Raw genomic sequence first — 21,019 nt, 5'->3', positions numbered from 1 at the left:
GAAAAAAAATGTGCCACTGGAAAAGGGACGCATGAGCTATACAACGTTTAGAACCAAGTTAGCCATTTCTATGAAAGTGCAGTTAAGTCTGTCCTATTAGAGGGTTTTTTTTTTAATGTTTAAAAACCTTATAATAATATTATCAAGACCTTTTAAACAAATACACAGATTTATGTAAATGTCCCGTAGTGATATGAAAAGAAGTCAACTTCAGAATTTTAGTAATTGACATAAGAAGTACGTAATTGTATATTCTTACAACCCACTCTTCTATTTGGCTTAACTTCAAATTCTTGCTTGTTCCCATGCAGGGCACAGGATGGAACAGGTGAATCATGGTTTTTACACTCCTTCTCACCAGTCTTCCTTTTCCTTTAGTTTGTACTTTATCTCAGGTGGTCACAGTGCCACAGGTATCAGTGGGCTGGGTAAGCTGCCCCAAATTATTTAACCTTAATAGGATTTGGCTATTAGTAGTTTGGCATCCTTAGGGAATACAAAAGCAGGAAAAGGACAAAATATAAAGCTGATCATTCCAATTATTTTGTTCACCATCATGCTTTGGTACTCTTATAAAAAAAAAAAAACTGCTTGAATACAGAGATAGATACTTTGACTTTAAAAATCACTGATGCTACCAAGTCTTTTTCTGTACATATAAAGAAGTTTGTTTAAAAAAATCAAGAGAAACATACGAATATATGTTAATATTTGTTCACATATGCATAAACAAACTCTATATGGAGATACAAAAAATAATACATTTGGGGGAGGGGAGAGAATTACATAGAGGAACGGCGTGGAAATTTTTTTTATTATACATTTTATATGTTTGAATTAAAGAATGAGCTCAGTTATGAAATAACCTAGGCTGGATATGATCTCATAAACTTAAAAATTCCCTGCCTCCAATGCCTAAAACCAAAGGATTTTAACTTGAAACTATTAAAATGTGGGAAAATACAGGCTTTCACATTAGTTCTGTTCATGGTGAATCAATCAAAATTAATCTCTCTCCCCACACTCTATAGACCCAATTGTTGTTAGCTGCTGTTGCATTGATTTCGACTCATGACAACCCTATGTGTACAAGGCAGAACTGCTCCACAGAATTCTCAAGGCTGCGACCTTTAAGAAGCAGATTGCCAGGGCTATCTTCCAAAGCACCAACCCTTCAGCTAGTAATTGAGCACTTAACCGTTTGCACCACCCAGGGAGCCCTTATTTGGAACAGTGGATATCATTCTATTACCTAAACAAACAAAACACTATATAAACAAATAGTTTCAGCTGATAGGTTATTCTGGTGATTTAGATGGGGCTTCCTAAGTTAGCCAAATAAAGGACACCCTTACTAAAAAATCACCTCCTAAATGCCACTCTCAGGTGTAATCCATAAAGGTACATCTTTCACTGACAAATTTACTCATCCATCTATCTAGATGTCCACACCACATAATTCTAATAGCTTTAATGCCACTATTCTCTAAATTTACTAAGATAAATTAAAATAGTCAGCACTGAATGAATCTCCTAAAACCTGAAACTTGGACTTGGGAACACAGGAATCAGAACAGACTACTATGTCTATTATTTAGGCTTTTCTTACCATTTAGGATTTGGTATTTCGGTATTTGGAAGATTTAGAAACTGTCATATCAAAAGTATATCATAAACAATATTAATCAATAGTCTTGGTTTATGAAGCCTTAGCTTACTAATTCCTTATATATATATATATATATATATATATATATATATAGATATGTAAATATCTACTAATCCTCCCATTTCAGTAACTGAAATTCTGCCCCTGTCCTAACCACTGACAATGGTTACTAAACTAAACCTACCCTCAACTGCTAAAGGCCATCTGAGTTCTTCTCATCCCTTCTTGTTTAAAGTTCCCCTTTCACGGCTTCCCCACTTTAAGGTTGTTCACGCTGCTCCTTCGAATCCTATACTCTATACTAACATCATGTGAAATCCAGACTTCTGGAGCCATAAAAACCCAAACCAAACCCGTTGCTGTCCAGTCAATTCTGACAGAGCAGAACGGCCCCACAGGCTTTCCAAGGAGCAGCTGGTGGATTCAAACTGCCAATCCTTTGCTTAGCAGCCTGGAGGTGGATAAGCCCTGAAACTAGTGCCCCGAGATAATCTTTAAACCTTAAACCAAAAATATGCCCGAAGTCTTCTTAAAACCAAATAATAGTTCAGCTTAACTAGTAAATAGTAAAGAATGTCTGCCTTCAGCATTATGCTCTTTTAAGATTTATCTATAAACTTTCACCTAAAGCACAAAAAAATGTAAACAAACAAATAAAAAAAACACTATGGGATCAAACTGACAGCAGCAACTGGCAAGATTAGATAGGAACCTTAGGGGGCAGTGAGTTTATGTTAGTGGGGAAGAAACAACTCAGAAGAGTGAGAACGGCTGCACAACTCAAAGAATATAATCAATGTCACTGAATTGTACATGTAGAAAAGGTTAAACTGGTGTATGGTTTGCTGCATATATTCTTAACAACAAAGATAAAATAAAATTTGTAAAAATTACAGCGTGTGAGTTTACACATTGATTTGCCCCTGCACTGAACCATGCACTCCACTTCTCAGTCCAGGCCAAGGATTGCCCGGCTCTGTTCACCCCGGAATGTGTTAAAAACTCAGCGAAGATAGGTAAAGATGAAGAAGATTTTCTTAGAAGTTAGTATAGGAATTCAATAGTATATACTAACATACTTTTTAAGAAAATGTCTCAAGAATTAAAAATTAATACAAAAATATATAATCTAAGCATTTTGAACCATAGGAAGAGTTCAACTGAGGGCTCTATTTAAAGCGCTTAGTACAGTGTCTTGCAAACTGAAAGAGGTCAATAAATTATAGTTAAAAGGAGGAGAAACAAGTTGGTTTGATTTTGTTTCAAATAAACAAAATTTTACAAGTTCAGCTCCAGAAATGTAGGGATTCAACATCCTAAGAACAAAAACAAAAGACATAATCTGCTTTTATCTCTTCTTCAGTCGCAAATATTCTGATATCATACTGCTTTCTTAATATTTCACAATCTTGTTGGATCTAGAGTACTTACTTAAAATAACTATCAGCAATTATTTACATGAAATTGGATAAGAGATCTAAGATTTCAATTTTTCCAGCTATTGACCAAAAAGAAGTATTGATCAAAAAAGTTGCTTACAAAAATGTTTTAAAATAATTGAGGTCTATTACGGATGGTTTTAAAATGTGTATATAATTTACTACACCGATAAACTGCAAAATCTCAATAATATATAAATACACAACAAATATAACCCAAGGCAAGGAAGGTTAGTAATACAGGGTAGTTAAAATACCTTCCCTTGGAACACTATAAACTTGAGACATAAGACAGAAAGTGAAACTTTATTTCTGTACAAAGATAAGACAACTTGCTGTGATTTTTATATCATCCTTTCATAGGAAAAGAAATGATGCTTTAACTAGATAATCTAAGCTAAATTCCTGCCTTAAGAAAAAAAATTTTTTTAACAGGAAGTATCCCGACAGACAGATATTCTACCAGCAAAGATATAATGCCTGAACCCAACTTTTTGGTATTCCGATATATAAAAGATAAATGCTTCTGTGCATTTAAGAAGTTACCCAATCTCATCAAATTTTACTTAACAGAGTCTCCTAAAATCAATTCTTTCCATTCTCACTACCACCACCCTACTTGAGGCTTTTATTAACTCACCCCTGGAGTGTTACAACAGTCTCCCAATAATAAGTTGTTGCTGTTGCTGTTGTTAGGTGCTGTTGAGTCAGTTCCAAATCATAGCGACCCTATTTACAACAGAACAAAACACTGCCCAGAACTGTACCATCTTCACCATCGTTATGCTTGAGACCATTGTGGCAGCCACTGTGTCAACCCATCTCATTTAGGGTTTTCCTCTTTTTTGCTGACCCTCTACTTCACCAAGCATGATATCCTTCTCCAGGGATTAATCCCTCCTGATAACATGTCCAAAGTATGTGAGACGTAGCCTTGTCATCCTTGCTTCTAAGGAGTATTCTGGCTGTACTTCTTCTAAGACAGATTTGTTTGCTCCTTTGGCAGTCCATGGTATATTCAATATTCTTTGCCCTACACAACTCAAAGGTGTCATTTCTTTTTTGGTCTTCCTTATTCACTGCCCAGCTTTTGCATGCATATAAGGCCACTGAAAACACCATGGCTTGGGTCAGGTGCACCTTAGTCTTCAAGGTGACATCTTTGTATTTTAACACTTTAAGGAGGTCTTTTGCAGCAGATGTGACCAATGCAATACATCCTTTGATTTCCTGACTGCTGCTTCCATGGGTGTTGATTGTGGATCCAAGTAAAATGAAATCCTTGACAATTTCAATATTTCCTCCTTTTATCATGATGTTGCTTACTGGTCCAGTTGTGAGGATTTTTGTTTTGAGGTATAATCCCTAGTGAAGGCTGTGGTCTTTGATTTTCATCAGTAAGTGCTCCAAGTCTTCTTAATTTTCAGCTAGCAAGGTTGTCCCATCTGCATAATACAGGTTGTTAATGAGTCTTCCTCCAATCCTGATGCCCCGTTCTTCATACAGTCCAGCTTCTCGGATTATTTGTTCAGCATACAGACTGAATAGGTATGGTGAAAGGGTACAACCCTGATGCACATCTTTCCTGACTTTAAACCACACAGTATCCTCTTGTTCTGTTTGAACAACTGCCTCTTGATCTATGTACAAGTTCCTCATGAGTAAAATTAAGTGTTCTGGAATTCCCATCCTTGGCAATGTTATCTGTAATGAAGTTGTGACCTTTCTAATCTTGACTGTATAGACATAACCAGGATATTCTTTCTCCTAGCATCTTTGCAGAATCGCTCAAAATATCAGAATGATAGTCTCTACCAGTCAAAACAACCACAATAATCTTTTAATGTGTCTATTTTTGGTGATGGGCTCAAACATAGCAAGAACTGTGAGGATGGCGCAGGACCAGGTGGTGTTTCGTTCTGTTGTACACAGGGTCACTATGAATCAGAACCAACTTGACAACACCTAACAACAACAACATTTTAGGTAAAAATAAAATACTATGACCGATTTTTCATCTGAGTCTCAAGCTGTTGCTTCTAAGGAGTAAATCTGGTATAGATATACCAGAAATGCAATTTAGACATAGGAATCAGTGACACAAGACCACAACGCTGCAGAAAAAGAATTACAAAGTGGTTCACACAGCACAATTCTGTAGTGCCTCCCCCAATATCAATCAGTCAACTAGCAAATATTTAATTTGGCTGCAAGCTGCTTATACTTTAATTAATGGCTAACAAAGGATCCTATGATTTATAACGTATCTTCCTGAACTAGATTTTATATTGAATTTTCTCTATTTTCATAATCTACGCCTATATACAACAGAACGAAACACTGCGCAGTCCTGTGCCCCACCCACAATTGTTGTTCTGCTTGAGCCCGTCATTGCAGCCACTGTGTCAACCCATCTCGTTCAGGGTCTTCCTCTTTTCCACTGACCCTGTACTTTACCAAGCATGATGTCCTTCTCCAGGGACCGATCCCTCCTGACAACATGTCCCAAGTATGTAAGACGTAGTCTCGCCATCCTTGCTTATAGGGAGCATTCTGGTTGTATTTTTTCCAAGACAGATTTGTTCGTTCTTTTGGCAGTCCATGGTATAGTCAATATTCTTCTCCAACACCACAATTCAAAGGCATCCATGTTTCTTCTGTCTTCCTTATTCACTGTCCAGCTTTCACATGCATATGATGCTATTGAAAATACCATGGCGTGGGTCAGGTGCACCTTAGTCTTCAAGGTGACACTTTTGCTTTTCAACACTTTAAAGATGTCTTTTTCAGCAGGTTTGCCCAATTGAAAAAGTATGGTAAAAGGATACAACCCTGATACACACCCTTCCTAACTTTAAACCACGAGGTACATCCTTGTTTTGTCCGAACAATGCCTCTTGATTTATGTACATGTTACTCATGAGCACAATTAAGTGTTCTGGAATTCCCATTCTTCACAATATTATCCATAATTTGTTATGATCCACACAGTCGAATGCCTCTTCATAGTCAAAACACAGGTAAACATCTTTCTGGTATTCTCTGCTTTCAGCCAAGATCCATTTGACATCAGCAATGATATTCCTGGTTCCACGTCCTCTTCTGAATCCAGCCTGAAGTTCTGGCAGTTCCCTGTCAATATACTGCTGCAGCCACTTTTGAATGATCTTCAGCAAAGCCAACTCGATGGCACCTAACAACAACTCCCTAAATATAATTAGGTACTAATATTAGCTAACAAGCTTTTAGGGATCCTTCGGTAATGCAAACTGTTAACCAAAAGGTTAGAGGCTTGAGCCTACCTAGAGGCACCTTGGAAGAAAGGTGTGGCAATCTAGTTCCAAAAAATCAGTCATGGAAAACCCTATGGAACACAGTTCCACTCTGATACACACGGGCTGCCACTGTCGGAATCAACTCCACAGCAACTGGGGTTGGGAGCAAGCTGTTACTAAAACGAAGGATAAGCCACATTTTCAACTTAGAAAGCTCTCCAGAATTAGGAATCCATGCCACTCACACGATTAAAAATTATATTTTAAAGCAGTCAGTAAAAACATCATCTGAGAAAACTAGAACCCAAACCTTGTGATAATTACATGTCTTACATATGGACTCTCAAAATTTTCTAAATAAAATCACAAAATGACCTACACAGAAGAAAAGAACAGGTTAAGAAATCAAAGCCAAAACAATTATTAGAAACCCAGCTGAGTACTTAAAAAATTCTTAAGTAGAGGCTAAGATTAACTTACTGTACTTAAAGCAAAATAATTTAGCAGATAGTCAGTCTCCTTAAGTCACTTTGCCATTCTAACTCAGCTCTATCACCTTCTCTTTTTTTCTTTCTTTAAAAAAGAAAAAAAAAAAAAAAGCCTAACATTTTAAATTTTTCAGTACTGTTCCACTATGTTTTCCACAAAATTACTTGAAGGCTTGATCATTTATTTTGGGGGCTAGGGTATCTAACAAGTTAGAGACAAAGATAAATGAAGTGGAAAGTATATCATAAATTAAAATTCAGCAACAAAGTGTTTAACCTTTCACCATTTTGTTGATTATGGTTTTATAAATCAGCATAATATTGACTATTAACTTGTAATATCATGAAAGCATAGCTACCCATGGCATCTTTAAAATTAGAGTTTGCTTCATACGGTAAAAAAACAGTACCAGCTCTTTTTCCATAGTACCTCAAGAGGGAAATCCTTTATGCTGACATCTACAAAAGATTGGCAGTAATGAGGATCCATGTAAATCAAACTGTCATCTACAAGGACAAAACAGAAGACAAGTAATTCAAAAAACACCTTATTATTACACTGCTTACAATCCAATTTCTATGTAGAACAGCTGAAAAAAAAATCTAGGAGTAACAGCTTGCCAGACTGGTATTCGCTGACTGAAACATAGGTTTGCACAGGACAGATTAACTTTTGCATAATCAAATATGCTTGTATAAGCAGAATTTTTTATAAAGTGATGAGACTGTCATTTAATTTTTGGTGATAAAATTACTTTCACAAACACACAATTATACTCTACAGTTTGCATATGAAAAACGTATTGCATTACTTTAGCCTGACAGGAAGAACATATTGCTTGCCATTTTATTATCAACTAGCACCACTAAAACTGGTAAAAAGTATGTAAATAGCAACTGCCACAATGTAGCTGCAATGTCTTTTGAAGTTTAGTGAAACCAATAAAGTATGCCTTGTTTATGTAATAACAGAAATTAAACATACATTTTACAGAATCCAATTATGTTGTGGACCAAATGACAAATGAGTGGCTATGGTAGGACTGATGAATATCTAAGTTACTCATTTTGCCCAGTTAATCATCCTGTTTCAAAATGATCCCATATTAACTTTCTGACTTTTAAAAGAAAACAATGAAGAAATACTTCATCAAATCACTAACCTTGAAATCCAGCAAAGTAATATGACTGCTTAGGTTTGCCACCGATAATACCCACACAATATTCAAGGCTTAAAATTCCCTGCCAAAAGAAATTAATTCAAATTTAGAAGTCAATAGATAAATGGTAACTATCCAAAACAACCAAATTCATATTACCAGTGTTAGTTGTTCTCCAACTTTTCATCACCAGTTACTACTTCTATTACATTTGTTTTGAAATCCTTGTTTACCACGTTGTTTGTCTTCCCATTTCTTTACTTTTAAATCTCTCAAAACTGACAACCACTAAATCAATATATTCTGATTAGCATGTTATCTCAAAAACATTAGGCAACTGCTGTGCCAAACACAGAAATAACCAATGTTACCACGAAAGGCAATAAAATTCCTGCCAAAAGCCAAAACACTTGGTCTTTTAGATGATGTGGCCTTATTGTTATCAATGTAATATGTTCATTATGCTTTTTGAAATGCTAGAAACAATTTTGGGGCCTTATTACTATTTTCATTGAATTTGAGTCTTAGTATCCCAGACCAAAAATCATTTTTCTAATCAACATGGTATTCACTTGACAAAATTTTTATGATACTTCACTGGGAATAAATATAAAGAGAAATGAAAATAAAAAATACAATAATAATATTACTGTATTTAAAGGCAACTTATTTTACTAGTCATAAAGTATCACTGGATACCTCAATAAATTATTTAGTATACCCCTCAGCATCTATTCTAAGCAGAACTCTATTTGAGCTGGGCCAAACAATTCTATACATTTTTAAAATGCGTTACCAGTGGAGTCAATTAAAAACATCCCTAGTGGAATCAATTAATGCTTGATCAATAGTGCCTACATTCATTTTAAAACATACTATGTTAGAAAACAGTAAAAATGATAAATTACATAGTATTACCCTCCAAAATATTAAAGAATAGTTGAATATTTTGAAACCTAATAGATGTGAAAATTAAAGATTATAAACAAATGCTTTTTTTCCTTTAACAAGTAATCAAACCATAGAGTTTGTTTTATTATTTTCTTAAAAATTTCATGTGGTCATTGTAACACACACACAGAAAATATAGAAATCTGTAAAAATTTCCCCAAATCCCACATCACCATTAAGATTTTGAGAAACATCCTTCTCTTTATTTCATATATTCACATACATATTTCTGAATATAATTTTATATATGTGGCATCATATCACATGTTATAGTAGCCTTTTATCACTTACTGTGTCATGAACACCTTTTCATATTAATAAATATAGATCTATATCATGATATTTAATGGCTGTAAAATATTCTACTTTATGATAACACCAAAACTTGCTTAATAAAGACCCCATCATGAATATTAAGGTCATTTCCAGGTTCTCGCTGTTATAAATGACCCTCAGAAGAACAACCTTGTATATTTTTCAGACTTGTGAAAACAGCAAGAGAATTTTTGAGAACGAGAGCTACAACTGAAAAAAATCAAATAAAACAGAATACACATTAGGTAAAATCTTCAAACTAAAAAATAACTTAAGATGAAGTACAAAAAATAATAAACACTGGATAGTAACAGAATTACTTATCATTAAGAATTCTTCTGCTTTCCTCCTAAATAAAAATCCTTACTACAACTAGAGAATACCTACCTTCCTTTAACTTGAGGCAATCTGATCAGTCAAAATTCCCTGTTTATGTCCTAAAGACCTACGAGGAAGTGAAAGTTCTAAGTCCCTCAAAAATAAGAAAAAAAAAAAAATTATATATATATATGAATTATCACTGGCTCTCCTCAGAAAAATAATGGTTCCAAATAATGGAAGAAAGACTTTGGTTTTTGACATCTGTGTTACTTTTTCAACAGACTAAAACAGATTTAATAATAAACACAAGCAGATTAGGAGCTAGAATTCCATTATACATAAGATGCTGTATCTTTGGAAACTTGAAACATTTTAAAATTCCTTAAAGAGCTTCTACACAGTTATCTAGTGGTGAGAATTTATTGAACTGCCTCCATGAAGCAATAAATAAGACTGAAGTAATCAGTCAAAAAGGAAAGTCCTAGTTTGTCTTGCTGAAGAAAAAGAACACAGTGAATTTTCCTCATTCTAGGTCCTTAAATATAGATACATAAATAAATAAAACTCCTGTGGTATGGGCTTGTAAAGCACAGCACCAAATTTCTTTCTGCTCACAGAATGTACCATCTCTAAAACAGTGTTGAATTACCTTGATATAATAAATTTGAAAAACAGAATTGAATGGTGAATTTTAGACACAATAATGCACATTGGTTTTGCAGAAAAAAAAACACAACTGTTGACATCAAAAAAAAAAAAAGGAAGAACAAAATTTTTTTTTTTAGGTCTATCAGACATACTAAGTTTTCACTTCTAAGCGAATATCTCTTAATAAGCTTTCATTTTGGCTTTTAACCCAACTACCCTCTCTGGCCGAGCATAACACTTAACAAATAACCTACTTTACTCAGCCGTTTCAACCACTTTTATCCAATAACTGAAAAATTAAAATGCCTCAACAGTCGCTGTGTTCTCATTTTAGTGGATGCTAGTGTAAATATGTAGAGACTGAGAGAAATGTTACATTTTCAAAAGTCCATATTTTATGGAAAAACACAAAAAACAATAGTCAAGAAAGTTCTAGTCTCTGCTACCAGTTTGCTATCTGAACTCGAACATTATCACTTAACTTCTCTCTCTTCTGTTTTATAAGGAAGACAATTTATATCCCAGCTATTGTGAAGATCAAATGAGATAATTTGTATTAAAAGTTTTAAACAAATATGAGAGTTAATAAATATTTATTAACTCCTATATGCTAGCTATTGAGGATCACTTTAACAGCTAACCATGGTTTGTTTCACTGTGGTTTAGGCTCCAACAAATAACTCAAAGTCATTAGGTAGTTCTGCCATCTAATAAAAAACAAGACCCAGTGCAGTGGAGTCGATTCCAACTCATAGCAACTCCATAGGACAGAGTAGAACTGTCCCATACGGTTTCCAAGGCTGTAAATCTTTACGGAAGTGCCTGGTGAGTTCAAACTGCCAACCTTTTGGTTAGCGATCAGGTGCTTTAACCACTGTGCAACCAGGGCTCCTTGCCATCTGATAAGCATTATCAATTACCATCAGACAGCAAAGCCCTCAGAAGCCCTGGTGGTGTAGTGGTTAAGTGCTACGGCTGCTAACCAAAGGGTAGGCAGTTCGAATCCGCCAGGTGCTCCTTGGAAACTCTATGGGGCAGGTCTACTCTTTCTTATAGGGTCGCTAAGAGTCGGAATCAACTCGATGGCACTGGGTTAGCAAAGCCCTCAGTCAGATAAAACATGCCATGAGGCTATCTGTAGCCCATTTACCAGGAATAGGGGTTTGGCTAAATGTGTCATTTTCAATCTTCTCTTGGTACTAGCGAAGGCAGAGAGAATCCAGTTCAGATTTGCTTAGAACTTGCTACAGGCAACAACATGCCAGAAGTCCCAAAACTCTCAATGGATTCTCTAAGAGAAGCGGTTCACCATTTCTCACATTCAACCAATAACTCTACTAAAGAATTCACATGTCAGAAATCAAAATCCCACTTTTATCTAAGGCATTCATATGTTTACAGAGACAATATTATAATTATTAGTAACAAACGTACCTGTAAAATTTCAATATTCATTAGGAAAAGCTAGTACACCATCTAGAAGACGTCTATGTACCATGTATTGAAAACAACTGCTCTAGATTTTTAGAATCAACACAATCTAGCCTGAGGATTTATGTTTTATGTATAGGGACCACGAAATGGGATTAATGCTTTATTTGGGAAACAAACTGTTACTGAACTATCAAAGACAGTTCTAAATTTTTTCAGATTATTATATCTCATAGTACTCCATTCAAAAAGGAATGCCATCTTTGGCCTTGAAAATAAACTCCTAAAAAAATGAAACTTTATAAAAACTACAAAAATATTATAACTACTATGATCTTAACCAGAAACAAAGAATTTAAAAAGTTAAAAGTTTTATCATAACAGAACATCTTGGTACTCAAAACAAGATAACATAATTAGATAGGCTCTCTTGGGGCAAAAAAAAAAGAATTATGTATACTAATACATAACAAAATTTTAACTAGTTAATATGAAAACAAAATAAGACCCACAGTTCTCCCTTCCCCTATTTTTTCATAACTATTAAGTATTTATATGTTGAAAAAATAAAACTGCAAAAAAGCTACAAAAAAATAGTGAACAATTATATAATCTTAAGGTAAGATTTTTGTAGGCATGGCTCTAAACACAGAACCCATAAAGGAATGGACTGACCTGACTACATAAAATTTAAACTCTTCTCCAACCAAAACACAAAACTAACACCCACTTTAAACAAAGCGATATTAAAAAATCTCACCTCTTGGAAGATAGACTAAAGACCATTAACAGATAACTAAAAAATAATGTGACAAAAAACTGTTCAACCTACTAATCAAAGAAATTAAACCAAAAAAAAGTATTTCATTTAGATTGGCAAAAAGTTAAAGCATGATAGACAGACATGCTGCTGCTAAGTGTGTACACTGGTACAATGGTACAATCTTTCTAGAGGGCAACTAAGCAATGTGTAAACAAAGTTTTTAAAATGGGCACATTCTTTGGGAAGGAAATTCTACTTCTAAGTATTTAAGAAAATATTCTAATAAATATGCAACATAAATGTTAAAAGAAATTCATTTAAGTATCACATATTAGCAAAAACTAGGTGGACAGTCCCATAAAGGTCCAATGAAGTTTCATAAAGATTGGTTACATTTACTATGGTATAGCCATAAAATGCCAACTGGATATTAAAAATGACACTGATAATGCTGATGTACACATCTACATAAGCAGAAAAATGCTGCCCAAGCATTCAGTTGGAAAAAAAGTTACTGTATTTTGTACGATTCACTTTTAACATTAAAAATAAATACTTACATGCATATACATATTTATGGAAAGAAAAATATCTGGAAGGAAAATTATATATCCTGTTTACATAAATGTCCAACTGGGTAGTGGGATTTTCTTCATGTTTTCCTTGTTTATATTTTTCATTCTTTTATAATGTGCATGTATTATATTTGGTTAGTAAAAATTTAAAAATTAAGAAGTACAAATTTAGTATTTTTAAACAGTTAAATTTCACAGTTTTTCAAAAATACCATGCAGTGTTTATTCCTCTTTTCTTTCATCTGACGACGAGCATTTTTTTTCAGCCTCAACCATACCACAGTCATCATTTCTGTCAATATAAATAATCATTGTAACATCTTACTGACACCATGGTAGCAGAAGAAACAATTAAGAAAACAGGTAATACAGCAATAATAGAAAAGCAAGATTGTTTCAACAACTACCTTGAGATAGTTTAAGATGGATTTTATGAATGAACAAAGGTACATGCTTTTAAAAATCACAAATAAGAACAGAAACTGTAACTATATCTCAGACTATGGTAAGACTGCAGGTGTGTCTCCCTGATAAACTCCAAAGGTAAAAAGGCTGTTCGTTTTGTCACAGAACGCCACGCTCTTCAATCACACCTGGTCTTGTGATACTGAAATTTAAAATCTTGAATGTCAAACTTTACAATCTACAACTATAAGATCATCACTACCCATTTAACAGAAAAAAGATTACAAACCTTTTTTTTCATACTAGCTAGTACTGGATTTAAAAAAAAAAAAAGATTGATCTCTTATTTCATACCTTTACAAACTCTAAGTAGTCGACATTGGTTCTTTCTCCACCAAGTCTAACAGGAACTAGAATAATAACAGCTTTGTTGTCTGGGTTATCAGAGGCCATGGAAGCACACTGTTTATCAATTACATCAGAATTGTAAACTGAGAAAAACATAATGAATATGTATTAAATTTCATATAAGTGATTCACAGAAATATTTTTATCCTAGTCCTCCCCCTTCCCCCCATACACACTAGCCAGTCATGTGATCTCTGACATTTCTATCAAGGCCTAAACAAGTTATTAATACCTCACTTACACACTCAACAAATGCTACTATATGCTAGGCATCGGGGTTACGGAAATGAACAAAACAGAGAAAATCCCTGCCCTCACACAGCATGCTGCTCTAATAGGGGGAAAGAGACAACACAATAAGTAATTAAAATACAGAATATGTCAGATGGTGATGGGCGCTTTGCAGAAAAACAAAGGAAGAAAGGAAAGACTGAGGACAGCAATTTAAAATAAGGTGATCAGGGAAAGCCTTAGGAGAAGGTGACATTTGAGAAAAGACTTAAAGAAAGCCAGTAACGCAGGTATCTGGGAGAAGAGCATTCCACAAAGAAACATAAGCAAGTACAAATGCCCTGAGGCAGAAAACACACCTAGCAGTTCCAGGAACAGGAGGTCAGTATTTCTGAAGGGAAGTGAACAAGGTTGGTAAGTAGTAGGAAAAGAGTTTAGAAGACAAGGTTACAGATTGGAGAAGAAAGAAGACAAATCAGAAGAGTATCAATGGTCTCTTACAGGTCACGGTAAAGACTTCAGTTTCTACCTTGAGTGAGACCAGAAGCCAATGAAGAAGTTTGTAGCAAAGGACTGACTTATCCTTTAACATTCTAGTTCCTGTCGTAATAACAGACCATAGGAAGGCAAGGACCGAAGCACACAGAACCATTAGAAAGCCATTGCAGTAATCCAGTAAGAGACAATGGTGGCCTGAACAAAGGTAGTAACTGAGACGGTAGGGGACAGTCATGCGGAGGTGGTAAGAAGTGATCAGGCTCTAGATCTATGTAAAGATAAAGTAAGGCCTTTCTAATAGATTAAATGTAGGATGTGACAGAAAGAAAGTATTTGAAGGTTTTTGGTATAAGCAAATAGAGTAAGAGAGCTGCTATTTACAACAATATGAAAGACTGTAAGAGAGGCAGGTTTAAAAGGGAGGATTGGGAATTCAGTTTTGGATATGCTAAATATGAAATGCCTATTAAATATCTAAGTAGAGAGGTTGAGTGGGAAATTATGGACATATAAGATTAGAGTTTGGGGAGAGGTCCAGGCTCGACCTATAAATTTGGGGGTTGACGGCAGTGGGTAGTATAAGATAGGTCGCTATGAGTGGAAATCAACTCGCTACGAGTCAGGATCGACTCGCCATGGGTCACAATCAACTCAATGGGTGTGGTTAGTACAAGATGGTATTTTAATGCCATGAGATCAGGTGGATTCAAATCAGTATACAAAGAAAAAAGGATGAGATCCAAAGGCTGAGCACTAACACACCAACCTTTTTTTAGAGATTAGGGAGATAAGATAAAACTAGCAAAGTAGTGGACAAGGAGGTAGAAGGAAAACCTGAAGAGTAATGTTCTAGAGGACAGGTAAATAAAATGATTCAAGGAGAAGGAAGTGGTCAACTGTGTCAAAGGCTGCTGACAGATTGTGTGATGTGAAGTCTGAGAATTGACGACCGGATTAAGCAAGATAGAATTACTGGTGACCTTGGTAACAGCAGTTCTGAAGGAAAGATGGAGGTGAATACTTCAAGAGAAAATGGGGGGATTCGATGGAAGCAAATGTACACAAATCCTTCAAAATTTACTTAACGCCCACACTCTCTATCATCTTAACCAATCTTTTCCACTCCTCCTCCTTAGCTGATTAACAAATGCCCCCACTTTTGCCTCAGTTCTTACATTTAAATTCCAAATTTAGATTATGAGCTATCAAATGTTTCTATTCACCCACTTCTCCAATCTCCCACGGCAGTCTAAAACAAAGGTACAAAAATACCACAATAGGTCTTTCCATTTGTTTCAACTTTATCATCCCACTTTCTCAACGCTACTCAATAAAAGCTTCTAATTATATACCTTTAAATTCTCTCACTTTTCTGAGGCAATACACACATCACTATCCCCTATCTTCTACTTTTCTGAACAAATACATACTGTAATCAAACGAGCTTTCCTTTCTGGGACATTTACTTCCTTTAGAATCAAATACTCGAAAGAAAGACAAACTATTAATAATGTTCCCACCAGCAAATTCAACAACTTCTTCCTTTTTAAATGCACTTGCCCTTCATCTTCATTCAATACACATTTGTTGAGGCCTCGCTGTTTACTGCGGTGTTCCGCTAAGTATGGAGCCCTGGTGGCACACTGGTTAAGAACTCGGCTGCTAACCACAAAGCCGGCAGTTCAAGCCCACCAGCCACTCCTTGGAAGCTCTATAAGGCAGTTTTACTTTGTCCTATCGGGTCACTATGAGTCAGAATCGACTCCACGGCAATGGGTTTCTGCTAAGTATGCTAACCAGTTGCCATCGATTTGATTCCAACTCATGGCCATGTCATGTGTGTCAGAGTGGAACTGTCCTCCATAGGGTTTTCAATCGCTGATTTTTTTGGAACTAGGTCACCAGGCCTTTCTTCCTGGCGCCTCTGGGTATTCTTAAACCTCCAACTTTTCAGTTAGCAGTTGAGGGCATTATTCATTTACACCACCCAGGGACTCATGCTAAGTATGCTACGAGAACATTATGGATTGAATTGTGTCCCCTCAAAATACATGTTGGAATCCTATACCTGTGGATGTAATCCCATTTGGGAATACAGTTTTCTTTGTTGTGTTAATAAGGCCACATCAGCGCAGGGTTTGTCATCTTACACCTAATCACTTTTGAGATATAAAAAGAGCAGATCAGGCATAAAAGCAAGACAGCACAAACGGGTATAAAACATAGATGCCACATGGAGATCACCAAGGAACCCAGGCATGCCAGGGCTAGAGAAGCTGAGACACAGATTGTCCTCCACAGTAGACAAGAGAGAGCCTTCTCCTAGAGCCAGTGCCCTGAATTCAGACTTCTAGCCTCCTACACTGTGAGAAAATTTCTGTTCTTTAAAACTACCCACTTGTGGTATTTCCATTACAGCAACGCTAAGAACCTAAAATGGGGGTATAAAAGAAAATAAGACCCTGCCTTCAAAGAGACCCTGTCTCAACTGTTTTGGGGTTTTTCCCCTCGACTTCCAATATTCAAAGGCTATGATTCAGTCCAATTCTGTATCAGAGGCTCACTATACCAGTGATTCTCAATGATACGATCCTGATATCCTTCTGCTACTTCCACTACATTAACGATCTTTGAGCTACAGGGAGAAACAGATAACTGCAAGGTGGCGAGTGCAATATTTAATATAAATATAGACAGTTCCAAAATGTTACAGAGCACAGAGGAGAAATAAACTAATCCTGCCTGATGGGAGCTGGGAAAGGCTTTACCAAAGGTGTAATATTTGAGCTTGTTCTTGAATGAGTAAGCATTAACAAGAGTAAGAGATGTAAGGGACATTCTAAACTAAGGCAATAACATGTGCAAAGGTATAGAGAAAACATGATAACAGTATGTTCAAGGATTGGCATAAAGATTGATAGTATCTTAGTTCACCAGGCATGGAAGATAGTGTTTGGAGAAGATGCTGGAAATGTAGGTCAGGCTAAATTGTAAGGACTTCATGTACTCTATATGCTAAGATAACTTGAGATTAATGGACAGCCGTAGGTTTTCTAATAAAGAAGGGGCATGATTAGAAAGGGGAAAGATACAGGCAGGGAAATCAAGTCAAAATCCAAGTTAGAGGTAAGGGTCTAAAACAATGAGAGTAGAGAACAGTAGCATTTTTAGAATATTTATTGGTAAGTTTTAGTGACTGACAGGATATAAGAGATGAGAAACGAGCAAAGAATGAGAGTTCTAGCTTGTATGTGCATGCACACATGATTCTGTTAGTCAAGCAGAAACAGGAAGAAAAAGGGGTGGGGTAGAGGGAAATGTTAAATTTAGTTTTAAATGTATTAAATTTGAAGTGCCTGCAGAACATCTAGGTGGAGTGTTTGAGGACAGCAGAAAATATAATTTACCTCATACTACCTGAGGCAAGACTAGAAATGATGTTTTAAAAGTTCTAGCATATACTAAAAAAACAGTCCTAATTACTTAAAGTCATGTTAATAGTTGCAACTACCAAAAAAAGTGAACACAGAATAAAGGGAAATTGAATGGAAAATGGAACCTTTAGAAACACCAATGCAGGCAGAGGGAAAAAAAAGATTGCAGATGGAATCTGGCTCCACCTAATTCTTAAACCCACAATCGATCAAAACACACTACTACCATAAACTCTCTCTTTAGGATTCTTGGACAACGATGGTAAAAACTTTAAGAATGACTTCAAATTTACACAAACCACTAATATAATAAGGAACTCTGTGCTGTGTATTGGTCAATTAGGTAACCCCATGTAGCAACTGAAGAGGAAGGCTGATTGATGTTACTAAAAGCAGCACAGAAGGCAAATTCATAAATACATTTAATAATTAATTGTTTAAGCACATCCGTAGGCTTAATAAGAACTCCTAAGACAGCAAATTTTATTTGCAAGATCTTCTACCTTAAGAACAAAATATATAGTACCTGCAAAACACATATACTCATCTGAAAATGTGTAACTTTCATTATTATATGGCTACAATCAAGGTTGTCAACCTTTCTTAGAGAAGAAATTAACCTTAACAAAAGGTAAAACAAAAATGCACGTGAATTTGTTAATCACTCTTTCCACAATACGAACACTAGTCAATATCAGACTAACGTTAGCATTTTGTTGACACCCTTATATTAAACACGATTGAGGAATATTTTGAAGAGCTTATTTTAAAGATGCTCTTATTTTATTATGAAATTAAAGTCTCAATTTTATCCCCAACAAAGTTTCAAAATTACTATAGCTACTGGTCATTAAACAGAAGACCCGACACAATAAAGGAAAGTAAAAACCAGAAGGACGCCAGCTCTCCGATGTACATTGAACACATCAGGCGATTTGCTGAAGCACTAAGAAAAACATGTGCAGTTCCTCCTAAAGTAAGTTGAGAATTTTCCTTCCTTGAAGCACACTCATTAACGAGACAGTATCTGTTATACATGGAGCTCAAGGATATGTTGTTATTGTTGTTAGATGCCATCAAGTTGGTTCGACTCATAGTGACCCTATGTACAACAGACCAAAACACTGCCCAGTCCTGCACCATCCTCACAACAGTTGCTATGTTTAAGCTCATCATTGCAGCCACTGTGTCAATCCATCTCATTGAGGGTCTTCCTCTTTTTCACTGACTCTCTACTTTACCAAGCATGATGTCCTTCTCCAGAGACTGGTCCCTTCTTATAACATGTCCAAAATACAAGAGATCGAGTCTTGTCATCCCTACTCTCAAGGAGCATTCTGGTTGTTCATCTTCCAGACGAATTTGTTTGTCCATCTGGCAGTCCATAGTATATTCAATATTCTTCATCACTACCACAATTCAAAGGCATCAGTTCTTCTTCAATTTTCTTTATTCACTGTCCAGCTTTGGCATGCGTATGAGGTGGATGAAAACACTAGGCTTGGGTGAGGCGCACCTTAGTCCTCCAAGTGACATCTTTGCTTTTCAACACTTTAAAGGGGTCTTTTGCAGCAGATTTGCCCAATGCAATGCGTTGTTTGATTTCCTGACTGCTGCTTCCACGGGTGTTGATTGTGGATCGAAGTAAAACAAAATCCTTGACAACTTCAATATGTACTCCATTTATCATGATGTTGTTTACTGGTCCAGTTGTGAGGATTTTTGTTTTGTGTTCTTTATGTTGAGGTGTAATCCATACCGAGGGCTGTAGTCATTGACTTTCATCAGTAAGTGCTTCAAGTCCTCTTCACTTTCAGCAAGCAAGGTTGTATCATCTGCGTATTTCAGGTTGTTAATGAGTCTTCCTCCAGTCCTAATGCCCTGTTTGTTCTTCTTCATAAAGTCCAGCTTCTCAGACTATTTGCTCAGCATATGGAATTGAGTAAGTATGGTGAAAGGATACAACACTGACACACAACTTTCCTGACTTTAAATCATCAGTATCTCCTTGTTCTGTTCGAAATACTGCCTCTGGGTCTATGGACAGGTTCCTGAAGAGCACAATTAACTGTTCTGGAACTCCCATCCTCTGCAATGCTGCCTATAATTTGTTATGATCCATACAGTCGAATGCCTTTGCATCGTCAATAAACACAGGTAAACATCTTTCTGGTGTTCTTTGCTTTCAACCAGGATCCATCTGATATCAACAATGATATCCCTGGTTCCACATCCTCTTCTGAATCTGGCTTCTGGCAGTTCCCTGTCAATGTACTGCTGTTACCTACTTCTGAATGTTCTTCAGCAAAATTTTAATTGCGTGTGATATTAATGATATTAACGATATTGTTTGATAATTTCTACATTCTGTTGGATCACCTTTCTTTGGAATGGGCATAAAATCAGATCTCTTTCACTCAGCTGGCCAGGAAACTATCTTCCAAATTTCTTGACATAGACTAGTGAGCACTCCAGCACTGCATCTGTTTGTTGAAACATTTCAATTGGTATTCCATCAATTCCTGGAACCTTGTTTTTCACCAATGCCTTCAGTGCAGCTTGGACTTCTTCCTTAATACCATGAGTTCTTAATCACAAGGTACCTCCTGACATGGGTAAATGTGAACCAATTCTTTTTGGTACAGTGACAATGTATTCCTATCCATCTTCTTTTGATTCTTTCTGCGTCGTTCAATATTTTCCCCACAGAATCCCTCAATATTGTAACTTGAGGTTTCAATTTTTTCTTCAGTCCTTTCAGCTTGAGAAATGCTGAGCGTATTCATCCCTTTTGGTTTTCTTACTCCAGGTCTTTGCACATTTCATTGTAATTCTTTGTCTTTTTAAGCCACCCTTTGAAATCTTCTATTCAACTCTTATACTTCACCATTTCTTCCATTCACTTTAGCTACTCTACGTTTAAGAGCAAGTTTCAGTGTCTCTTCTGACATTCATTTTGGTCTTTTTTTGGTCTTCTGTCTTTTTAATGATCTCTTGCTTTCTTCATG

The 21,019-nt window shown here is 35.9% G+C and overlaps 1 protein-coding gene across 4 annotated transcripts in view; it reads right to left on the bottom strand.

Annotated features, from left to right (window-relative positions):
* Positions 1–21,019, bottom strand: part of ATG4C (autophagy related 4C cysteine peptidase) — an 87,251-nt gene that overhangs the window by 18,433 nt on the left and 47,799 nt on the right. For all 4 annotated transcript variants that reach the window (XM_064282074.1, XM_064282073.1, XM_064282075.1 and 1 more), the window contains 3 exons: positions 13,795–13,931; positions 8,035–8,113; positions 7,302–7,378 (listed from right to left, as the gene is read on the bottom strand). In XM_064282074.1, the coding sequence (XP_064138144.1) occupies positions 7,302–7,378; positions 8,035–8,113; positions 13,795–13,931 (293 nt within the window). The remainder of the gene's footprint in view (positions 1–7,301; positions 7,379–8,034; positions 8,114–13,794; positions 13,932–21,019) is intronic.

The sequence above is a fragment of the Loxodonta africana genome, chromosome 3 (genome assembly GCF_030014295.1).
Source record: "Loxodonta africana isolate mLoxAfr1 chromosome 3, mLoxAfr1.hap2, whole genome shotgun sequence".
Taxonomy (NCBI): domain Eukaryota; kingdom Metazoa; phylum Chordata; class Mammalia; order Proboscidea; family Elephantidae; genus Loxodonta; species Loxodonta africana.
The sequence above is the reverse complement of the archived record's forward strand: the minus strand, read 5'-3'. Positions and strand labels throughout refer to the sequence as shown.